Consider the following 13,972-nt stretch of genomic DNA (forward strand, 5'->3'; position numbering starts at 1 on the left):
TATGTGAGATGCGGTACTGCTCACTGTAGATTATAACTATATTGTAAGTCGCCAAGGAGTGCCGTAACCAAGGGAATGAAACTTCGAGGTGATGTGATATATTCTAATATCATTTGAAGCAGTGGAGTAACAAACGCCCCAGCAGTTCCAGGGGGCCTCGTCAGAGTAGTACCCTGGCATGAGAGCTCCTGAGTGAGTCCGGAGGGGCCCCTCCATGTACAACAACACTTGAAAGCCAGAGTTTATATAATGCATCTTTAATCTACATATACTACTTTCCTTTATGCATCGCTTTGACTTCTTAGGCTTTTAAAAAAAAAAAATGTTAACTTAATTTTGGACATACCTGAAGATTGCCAATGGGACTGGGAACAGCCTCATGACCTGGAGCCCCAGTGAACTTTTTTCTTGCTCCCGTTAGGGAGAATTTGTTGTAGGATTTTGAAGTTAGATTTGGTCCGGAGGCAGACGTTGTGCATATTTGTGATGACTTCTATTTGCGGCACAGTTGCAACCCTGTTGTCACTGTTAAAAGGTATTTTGGTTTTAGAAACGAAGTTAAGAAGTTGAGAAACTTAAAAAGCAGTGCTCTTGTTCGAAGGGCATGAAAAAAGAGGAACGGATGTTAGCACTTGGGGGTCGCGCTTGTAAATGTAAATGTATTGTATTTATATAGCGCACTTCTACCCGGAGGCCTCGTAGCGCTGTATTCAGGTATGTGGCATTCTTGTATGTGGCAGTACTGTGTCTTGACAGAGAACAATGACGCAACCTGTCAGCCTATAGGAGTTTCTGGATTCAGTCTGGTGCCTGGGAGATTTACAAGCAAACTTGGTGTTTGAGATGTGTCCTAGGAGATAACAAGTGACAGTGAGAAAAAGGAATGAGAGAGGTCAGTCATGAAGAGGAGACATAGGTCGTAGGTAAAGAGACTCTTAGTAGAACGCACCAGCCAAAAGACATTAAATCACTTAATTACTTGGATGCCAAATAACAAACCAACAAACTAGCCAAGTGATTCTTTTTAATGAGTTGTTATCGATCAACATTGTTTCTGCACATCCGCAGTTATGATAGCAATAATCTTGTCAGTGCTAACAGAGGAAGTGAACTGCCTCAGGACATAAGAGGAGCACTCAAAGGGCCGGCATTTCTTTCCTTCATGTCACTAATGGAGCATGAGCAAATGCCTTCCTTCTTTTAAGATATGGCCCTTAAGGTGCAAAATTAAAGCTTAAAATAGTTTCTCTTGACCAACATGAAGCAATGCCACAAGAACTGTACAGGAAAGGCCATTTACTTTCAGCCACCTACCTTTGCAATTAGCCACAAAGCTTGGCAGAAAGGAAGGAGTAAAACACATAGACTGGCACCAGGAGGCTAGGGTATCCTTGCGCCGCTTGCTACACTGGGAGTGCACTGTCAAACAGTTCACAAATGGATGGTGATAAGGCATTTTTGGTCTGGATAACTATAGTCCGCCCTAAATTCGACCTCATCAAGGTACTATCCTTTCAATAGAAGGAACTCAAGGTCACAAAACCCCTAAACAGGACTACATTGCCCCATGTCCCTGGGGATATGAATATCCAACTACAGGCAACGCATTGTCATGTATATTGAGCAGAACTGACCAGGTTCTTCTGGGGAAATTATGTTGTTGTTTTCAGTAACCTCGGAAGAAAAGGGTTTCCACCCTATTATTTTAGTTTCCATTAAGTGCTACTAAAAAGGGGGTTAAAAACAACACATCTTTGACAGATATTTCAAGACGGGGTGCACTGGAGAGCCAATACCGTTTCATTTTGCTTCTTTTCATGTTGTTTTAGGTTCTGTGCTTCCAGCTCCCAAGTAAAGAGGCTGCATGTCTGTCCAGTCTCTGATCCAGCCCTGGGTGTGAGGGTCCATAGAAGAGGTCACACTTACTGCCAAATCAACAACTGCCCTTTACTGGGTGTAGAGACTAGCAGCAAAGACAATGTCCCGCTTGATCATGTTTGAGGCCTCCTCCATCTTGGCATAGAGGACGGGGTCACCAATGATGCGGGCAGCGTTGCGCACATCGCGGCATGTCTCATCCAGGCGCTGGATGCAACGCACCACAATACCCTCCTGCACGTCGGTTAGTTTGGCAATTTCAGCAAATGGCTGCGGGTAAAAGGGTAAGAGTATGTCAGAAGTCAAGACGATCATTGACTGAAGTACTAAACTTGTATCGAGTTCAACATTTTCATTTTCACATTTTGTTGCATATATGAAATACTTAGGCAGCAATACTTCCTACAAGGCTTGAGAGCTGAAGCTTGCACAAGTGCTACATGATGCATTTATTTTGGACTCACTGGTTCATACAAAACTTAACATCCAACAAAAGACTGATGTAGCTCAGCTTTTTGCTAAACTTTTTATACGAGAGACTGAGGCAGCACTGTGTCATATACAACTTTTTAATTAAACGAATGATCGAGACAGCATAACTTTTAAAGACAACTTTTACTAAAATGAAAGACCGAGACACCATTACTTCATGTACAACTTTTTTATCAATGGAAAACGAGCACTAATGGGTTATCATCAGTGGAAGACCATGAACAATGTTACACACAACTTCTTTCATCAACGGAATGTCAGCAATGCGCTATAGACAACTTGTTATACAAGGAGAGCCTGGGGCTAATCTGCTTCATAGGTACCTTACAAAATGTGTAACAGAGGCACATGTAGCTCTTGTAGGTGTAAGGCAATCATGCAGATGAGGAAACGATGCTTCCTCTATAGTTGGTGACCTACCAAAACAAAACGTTATTTATTTGGGACATAGTACTTCTGATGGATATGTAGGCTTCCCACAGGTTAATCTCATTATCCCATTATGAATACCTCAGACTAGCCCGGAAAAGGCTTTCTTCAGCAACTGCTCTGAAGAGCCACCAGTTGGTACAACACAGCCCCAATTCCAACAAAGTATTTAGACAAGAGGGCACTGAAGTATATTAAGCATGAACAGGGGCACTAACTTCAGTACCTTAAACTTCCTGCGCACCCCATTGATGCGTAAGGAGAGTAATAGAGAGAGTAACAATAGCAACCAATACAACGCAGAATGTTCTTGGATAGTTTGAGATCTTATTATTTACAGCACTAATTCATCAAGGGAAGAGGGAGAGATGTAAGAAATCCGTGGGCAGATGATGTATCCCCCAGTGCTGAGGAATATGTGGGAAGATAATGTACCCAGCAGAGGGAAAATGCTACTTACCCTGTCAGAATCTGTGGCATGTAGTGCTGTAGATTCACATGCTCTCCATACTCCTGCCATACTCCGAGTGTTGAGCTCGGACGTGTACAACTTGTTTTTCTTCGAAGAAGTCTTTTAACTCACAAGATATAGTAACTCCTTTCTTAGAAAGTAGTGCCCATGGACTTAAACACCATAGTTAAACTGTTTTCATGCACGGCGGGTGAGGATACCGATAGAGCATGAGAATCTGTAAAGACTCCCATGCTACAGAGAAAGAAAGTTAGAGAAAAAAAATACATCTGCAAGAACCGAAGGTGGTGAACAGCCATTAGTACACGGCTATTGCACCGCATATCATTACTGCGCAAGCTTTACAACGCATGAGAAGTAACAACGCGTAGCCTTTACTACGCAAGTTGGTACATCGCATGCGTTGTAATACGTGCGCTGCAATACGTTAGGTTTCTTTCTAGTATGTGGTTGATATAAACATAGAAATAAAAAAAGGTCTGCCACTTCAATGGAAGTAGCAGACCTTTTTATATTTCTATGTTTATATCAACCATGCACTAGAAAGAAATCAAACGTACTAGAAATGACGCCAAAATGATGGACCGCATCGCCATACGATCAAGAACACGTTCGTGAAGGGTGATCACCAATCAGGATACACGGCCAGGGCAGTCGTAGGCATGCGCGATGCCTTTGCCTCTGCATACTCACTGTTTTCAAGACTCCGCGCACGTCTGACGATGCTGGAAGCCGGAGAAGAGAGGAATCACGCTTGAAGGAGAAGAGCGGAACCACGAGGAGAGAGAGGTAAGAGGGGTTGTGTCGTTTTTAAGGGTTGAGGGTAGGGGCGGGGTCGTGCAGAGGGTAGTCTTTTTGGTTTAATGGTAGTGTAGATGTGTTTGTGTAGTGTAGAGTGGTGTATTTGGGTTTAGGGTAGTGTCTGGGGTGTTTGGGAGTGTCTGGGGTGTTTGGGAGTAGGAGCAGGAGTGGGGGTAGGGGCAGTGTCGTCCTGGGGGCAGTGATTTAGGGTTTAGGGGGGGTGTTGTGGTGGTAGTGTAGTGTAGTGTAGTGTTTTAGGGTAGTGTTGTGGTGTTAGTGTGGTGTACACTGGTGTTTTAGGGTTTAGCGTAGTGTTGGGGGTCGTGGAGGGTAGTGTTTCAGTGTAGGGATGGTCTTGGGGGTAGGGGCAGGGTCGTGTTTTAGGGTTTAGGGTAGTGTTTTGGTGATAGTGCAGGGTAGTGGTTTAGGGTAGTGTCGGTTTAGTGTAGGGTAGTGGTTTAGGGTAGTGTCGGGGGTCAAGCAGGGTAGTGTTTAAGTGTAGGGACAGTCTTGGAGGTAGGGGCAGGGTTGTGATGGGGTAGTGTTTTATGGTATGGTTGTGGTGTTAGTGTAGTGTAGGGTAGGGTAGGGTAGTGGTTTAGGGTAGGGCCGGGAGTAGAGGCAGGGTAGTGTTTCAGTGTAGGGACAGTCTTGGGGGTAGGGGCAGGGTTGTGCTGGGGGTAGTGTTTTAGGGTTTAGGGTAGTGTTGTGGTTTTTGTGTAGTGTAGGGTAGTGGTTTAGGGTAGTGTTGGGGTGCGTGCAGGGTAGCGTGTGGGAGTAGGGACAGGAATGGGGCAGGAGCAGTGTCGTGCTGGGGGTAGTGAGTTAGGGTTTAAGATAGTGTTGTGGTGTTTGTGTAATGTTGGGTAGTGTTTTAGGGTTTAGGGTAGTGTTGGGGGTATGTGCAGGGTAGAGTTTGAGTGTAGGGAGCGGGCTGGTGGAAGGGAGAGGGTAGTCCAGGGGGTAGTGATTTAGGGTTTAGGGTAGTGTGGTGGTGTTTGAGTAGTGTAGGGTAGTGTAGGGTTTGGGTAGTGTTTTAGAGTTTGTGATGTGTAGGGTATTTGTATATAGTATTTAGTGAAGTATTGGGTTTTTTTTACATTAAAAAAGGGGTTAGGAAAAATAAGCAGGGTAAATGTCGATTTATATTGCTAGGCAAGTTTTTAGTTCACATACATTAACACTTGCAATGTAAAGGTATGCAAACTAAAAACTTGCGTAGTAATGGTATTTGCTAAGTAAAATCATCGAAGTAAAAAGCTGTGAAGTAATGGTATGCGAAATATCGAGTCATATTAACCGAATGTGTCTGGAGAGGAGGGTGGCACATGTAAATCTACAGCATTACATGCCGTGAACCAATACTTACAGGATAAGTAACATATCCTATTTTTGGCATGTATAGCTGTTGGTACACATGCTCTGCATAGGATGTCAAGAAGTTACTCTGTAAGGCAGTGGCCAGACAGAGGATGGTGCAGAAGACTGGAAAAGTGTACATAGTACAGCCTGGGCCTGCTGTCGTGCTAGGACACCCACACAGCAGTGTTTGTCTATGTGTGTGGTGTGGACCAGGTGGATGCTTTACAGATACCAGCTATTGTGATGTTACCTAGAAAACCCTTTGAGGCTGCTTTTGTACGTGTAGAATGTATCCTTGGCAGAGTAGGGAGCGGTCTTTTGAATTTGAGTTGCGTTTTATGTAATGGTTTTGTCTTATCAATGTACTACATGAGGATCCTATTAACATCTATTGAGTGAAGTGCTCTCTCTGCTACTGAGTGTGGGTTTGGGAAGAACACATGGAGTTCCACCGTCCGGATGAGGTGGAAAGGAGAGTTCACCTTAGGCAGAAACTTGTGGTTAGTTCTAAGGACTACCCTGTCAATGTGAACTTTAAAGAAGGGCTTTCCTAACGTGAGCACTTGGATCTCACGGACACATCTCAGGAAAGTTATCATGACAAGAAATGCCACCGGACCAAAAGTGTAGAAGGCAAGAATGATGGGGCTCAAAAGGGAGTCCCATGAGGACTACATTGAGGTTCCAGGATGGACTAGGAGGGTATCCTGGGAGGGATAACCCTCTCAAGTACTTCCATGAAAGCTTTAATAACAGCAATTTGGAACAGAGAGGAGTGCTCCCTGTTCTGTAAGTATGCTACCATGGCAGCTAAATGTAAACAAATGTATGCCAGACCAGAGCACTGCAAGTGAAACAGGTATTAAAGAATGTCCTGCACTCTTGCCTTTAGTGCGCCAATGTGTTTGGGTAGGCAGTAGGGGACAAACCTCATCCACTTTGCAGCACAGCAGATTCGAATAGTGGAGCGGCGAGCCTGAGAACGACAATACACTCAGGGGGAAAATTAAGGTAACCAAACTCAAGGACTTCAGCAACCAGATCTCTAGGTTAAGCTACCTGCGGTTGGTATGCCTTAGAGTGCCCTGTTGGTGCGGAAGCAGGTCTGGCATGTTGAGGAGCTTCTTGAGGGGGACTACAGATAACTCTGGAGTATTGTGAGCCAAGATTGCCTGGTCTTCATGAGGGCCACAAGGATCAAGGTGGGTGAGGTTTGCCGAAGCTTCTGAATCACGGAACAAGGAGTAGGAGAGGCGGAAAAGTGTAGGCAAATATCCATGACCAGTTCTTCCAAACGGCATTGCTCACCGACTGTGGAAACCAGAGGGTGAAGTTGGGAAACTTACAACGCCGAAAATAGGGGAGCAGGACTACGAAAGGAGTTCCCACTTGTGGATGTGATGCTGCATTCTTCTGAGCAGGTCTGCAAAGTCGTTCTCTGCTCCCAGAAGGTACTCTGCGAGGAGGTGAACTTTGGGGTGGATTACTCATTGCCAAATATCCTGAACTAATGCCAACAATTTTGGAAGAGTGCGTGCTCCCGTTTCTGTAGGAAGTACATGCCAGTCATGTTGCCTGTTTTGATCTGGACAGTTTGGTGGTGAACATGGCAGAAAAAACCTTGAGAACCATTGAACTGCCAACAACTCCAGAGAGTTTATGTGAAAAGTCTGTTGGAGAACAGTCCAGAAACTCTGAATAATTATATCCTATAGATATGCCCCCAAGCCCATGAAAGAGGTGTCTGTGGTGATGGTCACTTGGGGAACTGGGTCTAGGAAAGGCCTGAGCAGCAACGGTTTCACCACTGCAGAGAGCAGTGGGTGCCGGCCTTTATCAACACTAGAACTTCTTAAAGACCCTCCACTTGTGATCACTGCTCCACCTCTACCCCTGCCCTTGGCATTCTTTCCCCTATAGGAACCACTGGAATATCTTTGGGAGGTTTGGAGCTGCTGCTACCTCTGATAGGAGGACGAAGCCTCCAGGGAAGTAACCTTCATGCTGCCACAAAATTGTGAGCTGCAAAAAGAGGAACGGAGGCTGGGGACTGGATATCGCCAAGAAGTCCTCCTCTTCTGGTATGATGTGTAGGCCTACCCTTAAAGGTGGATGTACTGTAGATAACCTCATGATATGATATAATGTGGTAGTGGAGCAGGAGGAGATGGTAATGGAGGAGAAGGGCGACGAAGAAGAGTAGGAAGAGTAGGTCTTTAGGGCAGGGGACTGGTGCCCCTATCAATTTTTTTTCAGCTTTGGAGGCAGTGAGGGTCTAACCCGAGTTGCTCTTCAAATGTGAGCTCCCTCTTTTGAGGGAGAATATCCTGCACCTGTGGTAGGGGCTGTGCAATGATTTTGCTAATTTGAGGATGGATAAACAGTCTTCACTGCAGAGCCTCCAACATCCTCCTGAAAGCACTAGAAGACCGGTAGCTCCTGGTCTTCAGAGTCTGCCATGGAAGGGCAACTAGACGTGAAGTCTGTTTCGGCCTCAAGTCCGTTTCCACGTTGATGGTTGTTTGAGCACCAAGGCATCCTTAGGAGCGGACATCAAGCCACCAGAGGGTACAGAAGGATCTGTTGGTATCGAGGTAGGCCAGGTCTTGTGCGGCTGGCTTGGTGCCGGAGTTGAAGTCGACTCTGAAGCAATATATTGGTGCAGGCAATGGCTGGGAGGCAGTGGCGGCCCGGAAGGCTGCGTCCACAGAGTGCGGGGCTTGATGCCCAATTCCCAGTGGGGCTGTGAGTGCTGGTGCATACTCGTACTCACAGCAGTCATCTTCTGACGCTAGGCCTACGTCAGCTGGGGGTTTTGGACCATTGATTCCAATGGGGATTCGGCTCCCGGGGTGAATGCCGCGGCCTGCTCAACATCAAATTTAAAATCAAACTCTCCCTCTGCTTCCTCTTCTTTGACATCTTCCCCAAAGATGTCGGGGGTATCATTGTCTCAATATGGCTTCACGGCATTGCGAGATAGTCAATGGTTACGGCAATTCTGAATTTTCTTTTTCGACCAAAACGTGAGGCAAGAGGGGCAGGAGGCCTCGTTATGGTCCAAGGACAGGGAGAGTACTGGGAATAGCACTGTGCACAGTAATGAAAAGGTGTCTTTTCCGCCATGATTCCTAGCACTCTTGTGCACAAGACTCGATGAAAGAGGACAGAGAGGGGGGAAGCCCCATGCTGGCCATCGACAAAAACCACATTCGACCCAAACGGCCGAAGAAAATAATCTAACTATGGAGTTGATGCCCTTGTGCAATACCAGCTAAGGGAAGCGTCACTATACCTTGAGATAGGAAAGACATCTGAGAAAAACAAGCCGTACACATCCAAGCCTAACATTAGATGGCAGGAGCATATAGAGCAAGTGTTTCTACACCTAAACATACATAGGAAAGAAAGGTGGAAGAGTAAAAGAGTGTTCCACATAAAATACTGATAAACTCTTGGTATTAATGATGGGCAGTTGCGAAGGAACAACTTATCCAGATAGAAAACCGTGAAATATGGAGGAAATAAAAGGGCCTGAAGTTATCTGAATGAGCATGAATTTACTGCCACCCAAATCCCCAAAAACTTTCTTCAGGGTAAGAAGTCAAACCTTGCAACAGCATCAGGCCAAATTGGAATGTCAACAAGAAAGTCAATGAAAGTTTAAAACCCCACTGAGGGACAATGAACAGAGTGGGAAGAAAAAGAAAGCTGAGCATTTAGAAAATGTCCCACCAGTGAATATTTGATTCAGGAACTATAATCGGGAAGACTATTGAAGGTATCCAGTGGTGCTAGATAGTCATTCGCTATAGTTCCAGCTAGCCACTGCTGCGCAAAGGACAGCAAAAAATTACCATTAGAACAGGTGAGATTAACATGGGTTAATGCCTTCCAGCTGACACGATCTAAAAATCTGTGTCAGAGACTTGAAAAGATCGATATGGTAGAAGGCTTACTGGCTGGCAAGATGAAGTCTGCGACCTTATCCGGAAGGCAAAAGGAGTCTAACTGGAGCAGCTTTATCTGCCGCATTTAAGGATTGGGGTAAGGAACTGGGCAATCTTTCTGCGAGACAGGTCTGCCCGCCATGGGGGTGAAAGAAGTTGCAGAGCGCCAAATGATCAGCTTACCATGTCCTCTGCCCCATAATAATAGACGACTCTCATCCAAACAGAGCCGCCATCTCACACTGCCCTCTCTGTTCATGCAATGGATTTTAGTGGTATTTTCCAACAGAATTTGAATGAGCTAAAGGAGATGGAAAGGAGGCCCTCACTGGTAGACGAACCAAGTGCACCTCAAGCACTTTTGTTTGCAGGTAGTGCCTTAAAGCAAGGCCTGTGTTGCTATGTCGCTCAGTTGGGGGGCCTCCCCCCAGCGCCTTGAGACCCTCATGGTGAGTATTGCACTTACAAATACCCTGATTGATTGATTAATTGATTTAGACTACGTTGATGCCTCACCCTGCACCACTGAAGTGGAATTTGCAATCTGGCATTTTGAAATAACAGGAAGCCTAACAGCTGCAGGAAGGGATCTAAGCTTGAATAAGAAATTTGTATTCATCTCCTGAATATCTGCGATTCTCCGGGGAGGAGGAAAGACCTTCATGTAGGCTGAGTAAAGCACGGCCCCTACAAGGGCCTGCCTCTCTGTGGGAGACAGTTGGGACTTCAGGACACTGACGGTAAATTCCAAGTCGTGGAGCAGAGCTATTGTCTGCTGGAGGTTCTTCCTCATCAGCAACAGGGACTTTCACCAGTCAGTTTTGCAAATACTAAAATATGACACCATCTCGACTGAATGAAATGTGTCCCAATGCAGCCGTCTTGCCACATACACTTTACGAGATGAGTGCAATGTAGCACTTTTGCAAGCAACCCAGTACACCTTGGCTGTGAACATGTCATGAATTGGAATCATGCGCAGTAGAGCGTGCTGGTCTATGGCTATACCACTCATCAAAACCGACAAATGTAGCTGTGGCTCAGACATTAAAAACTCAAAGTACGCGAGAAACTGCTGTTTCGGTGTGTCAGCAATTCTCAAAAGAATTGTGTTATATTCATGCATGATACCGGAGACTTGAGATCTCAACACCTTTCATTACAAGTGAGCTGATGTATTTACTACTAACAAATGTGAGTCTTACAACTCAGCAGCAGCTAATGTGGATTCAAGATTGCTTAAATGTTACTATTCATCTGGGATTTTTTGTGTAGTGTGTACATTCTATTTGTTCTTTTGAGTGTGTTTACATTGGTCTGGTACCAAAATAATGAGCTTTCAATATCAAAATGCACATATATCGACTCCCAAATATCAACTTGGACTAATCCATCAAAGGAAATAAGAATAATATATCTATACTACCCATGTATGCTTGCCAATAGGTGCAAGTTGATATTCTGAAGTAGATATACGTGCAGGTCAATCGATACTTTGACACACATCCTGGATATCCTTTATGCTTGCTGCCACGTTCTGCGCATGGCCTGCTGTATTCAAATGTACTTGCTAAACTGATTTTAAATGAATTTGACAGCATTTCTCTATTGTAATTACTCTTATTGTGTGTGCATGCTCTACCTGTCTGAAGGAAATTGCCGACAGGATTAAATCTTAGCATTAATACAGTCTAGTGAGTCTAGTGAGCAGAGTGCCCAATGCATGGCTGAGGGGGCCCACATGTAGCAGATACAATCCAAATTGCTCTGCTTTCAGTCTTGCAGTGTGGATTTTATTTATTGTTGGCTTTGTTTTTACTCTACCTGCCAGCAGGCCCCATCTTATAGATTCACTGCTTCAATGTGGGCTTAAGGGATTTTGTTTAGGTTGGATTAAGATATTTAGTTGGTATGCAACATGCTTTTCTTCTGGTATCACATACTTTTTCTTCTGACATCACATCACCATTGGTGTATGGCAAAAAAAACAGTAGCTGCATTGTAAGCATTGAAGAACTAAGCACTGGCAAAGCCAATAGGCCTGGTTTATTAATGAACATACAAGCCAGATGTATAGGCTTTGTCAAAGCCTGTTTTCATTTTCCGCATTTTGTGCGCCTAATGCCGCCAGTACTATTGTTGTCGTATAGTATTATTTTGCCGTACATTACTGAGCAAGTGGGGCTGAACACTTCATTGCGAGAGTGGGTCTAAATGCTTTTTGCATGCACTTCTGCATCAGTCCTTACACTGCACTTCGTGATCAGTTCATTTTTAAACACCTCTCTCCCCAGTAACGAAGGCATTGCAATTATGAAGCATAAATACAGATATAGACCACCTTTCAATTTGTATGTGAGGGTGACATGGCTTCTGTTCTTTGCTTCCTTCAGGTGACTGGTCAAACCTACCTGCTTGGAACACTATTATAAAGCCACAGAGAGGTACCACCACAAAGTAATATTATTGAATGCCTGTCCGGGGAGTTGAGAAAAGCTGTGGTTGACATTTTAAAGTAAGAAATGCAGAATGGGGCTGACTCATTACTTATTTATGCTGTGTGTGGGCTGGTACAGAATGTGACTAACCCTCAGAAGAAAATATAGCTCAACCAAAGCCTCAGCATGAGGTTCAGATTTCATTAGCTCTGTCAGGCCAGACCTAAAAGGTGTCTATATTTGTATGTTTTAGTCTTGTAATGAATCCTAACGTGTTAGGGGATCCCACTCTCCGCCATTTCCAGGGCCGGCCCATTCAATCATTACCAAAGGTTTTCAAATGGACAGAGCCTCTGTATCATAGGAGAGAATCAAGAATCAAGGTCTTCAGTTGTGTCAAAGAAGGTCATCTGCTTGTAGGTCAGTTCCTCCTTTAAAAGGGGTAACACAGTGTTGGCTGATCCAATATGTGATCATTGAGGATAGTTATCGTTAACCTACTCCCCAGCTGGGATCACCACTGGACAGTCCACAAGTTGCATTGCGTACCACCTTCACCAAGAGTTAACTTACCAGGCCACGGGCCCACTCGTAGACCACCTCCACCAGCCCAAACTTGTACTGCTCCACAAAGTCCTCCACTGACTCCCGCATGCCGCACTCACGCTGAAGAAGTGCCACACGTTCTGCCACATTACGTATGCGCTCAATGCCCTAGAAGAAAGGATGAATTAAACTAAATTAGAAAGCGGTCAATAAAGATGCTGAGAAATGTGCAGTTATTGCGATAAGGAAGACTTTTTTAATTCCCATGCGAATTAATTGGTAAAAGTGAACACTCAAATTTGTTTCCAAAAAGAAAAAAGCACAAAAAAGATGATGATGCAACGGGTGTGCTGAAGTAACTAGCTCTGCTTTTGAATTACAAGTTACAGTAATGGATAAACCCAATGGATTACTGTCTGAAGTAGTACTTCATTTGACTTATCTTCCTATGACAACAGGTTGCAGCATGGAACATTTTTGAATATTTAATAGTTTGTGTACAGCAGGAAGATTTTGATCAAAAACTCATCTAAAACTCATTTCAACTTCTAATGCTTACTTATTAAGTTCAATTTGAAATGAAAATCATATTGTAGGTTACAAAGAGAATCACCAGGTCTTAATGTACTTCCTAAAAAACCACAGATCTTCAAAAAGTAAAGGGCACTGAGTCAGAGAAGCTTCCTGCCTGGTTCAAGAATACTTGTTGCCCGAGTGCATTGTCTTACGACTGGTATACCAAAATGGTCCTTTGACGCACAGTGAAAAGCTGGGGAGAACTTTCTTGTAATGCTGGTTATGGAAGGTGATTAATACTTCAGTTATACATTACAACGGGTAAAGTACACTAAATTACTGATTTCAGTAAGATTATATTCTTAGTCTAATAATTACTGTTGGAGATAACTTTCTTAAAATACCAATAACAGGATTACTTGCATTCCCATTACCTTCTTTGGGTGGTATTTCCCCAACCTTTTTTCTTCATCACTTCTGCTTTGCTTAATTTGTTTTTGTTGGACTTGTTGCACTTTACCACTGCTAGCCAGTGCTAAAGTACTTATGGGTTTCTTCTTAAAACTTGGTTAAATAGGTCTACCGATTGCCACATTTAATTTACTTTTGAGCCCCACGTATATAGTACTACATGTACACAGCTCCTGTAATTTAAATGTTATGTTATGTTGAATTTATGAAGCGCACAGCTACTTGGAAATGTCCCGGCGCTAGCTCCCGAAAGAAAGAAATGTCCGTTCATCTGATTAAAAAAGCAGAGTCTTGAGTTTCTTCTTTTTTTTTTTTTTGTGTCCTCATACATGCCACCAGCAGATATGACCTCAAAGTGGGAGCTCTCCGTGCCACTTGCACACTTAAATTACTTGGATTCCGCCCTCGATGGAATGTGCAGAGCATACAGGGATCTCCCAGAGGCAGGCTATTTCTTAGTCCAACTCCCCGTTCAACACGTTACCTGGGAGGACCAGGCCAATAGCCACTGGCAAAATCATTGGACTTTGGTTAACTTTCGGCCCACGTTCTTAAAGCTGACCACACTTTGCTAGCGCTTTCGTTACCACAAAGCAAGTCAGACTGACTTATCATCA

At 44.2% G+C, this 13,972-nt stretch overlaps 1 protein-coding gene across 1 annotated transcript in view; it reads right to left on the reverse strand.

Annotated features, from left to right (window-relative positions):
* Positions 1-1,004: 1,004 nt before the first annotated feature.
* SKIC2 (SKI2 subunit of superkiller complex) overlaps positions 1,005-13,972 on the reverse strand; it is a 251,546-nt gene continuing 238,578 nt past the window's right edge. The window contains exons 28-29 of the mRNA XM_078645898.1: positions 12,396-12,536; positions 1,005-2,148 (exon numbers count right to left, since the gene is read on the reverse strand). Coding sequence (XP_078502024.1) covers positions 1,948-2,148; positions 12,396-12,536 — 342 coding nt within the window. The 3' untranslated portion in view covers positions 1,005-1,947. The remainder of the gene's footprint in view (positions 2,149-12,395; positions 12,537-13,972) is intronic.

This window comes from Lissotriton helveticus, chromosome 5_1 (assembly GCF_964261635.1).
Source record: "Lissotriton helveticus chromosome 5_1, aLisHel1.1, whole genome shotgun sequence".
NCBI lineage: Eukaryota > Metazoa > Chordata > Amphibia > Caudata > Salamandridae > Lissotriton > Lissotriton helveticus.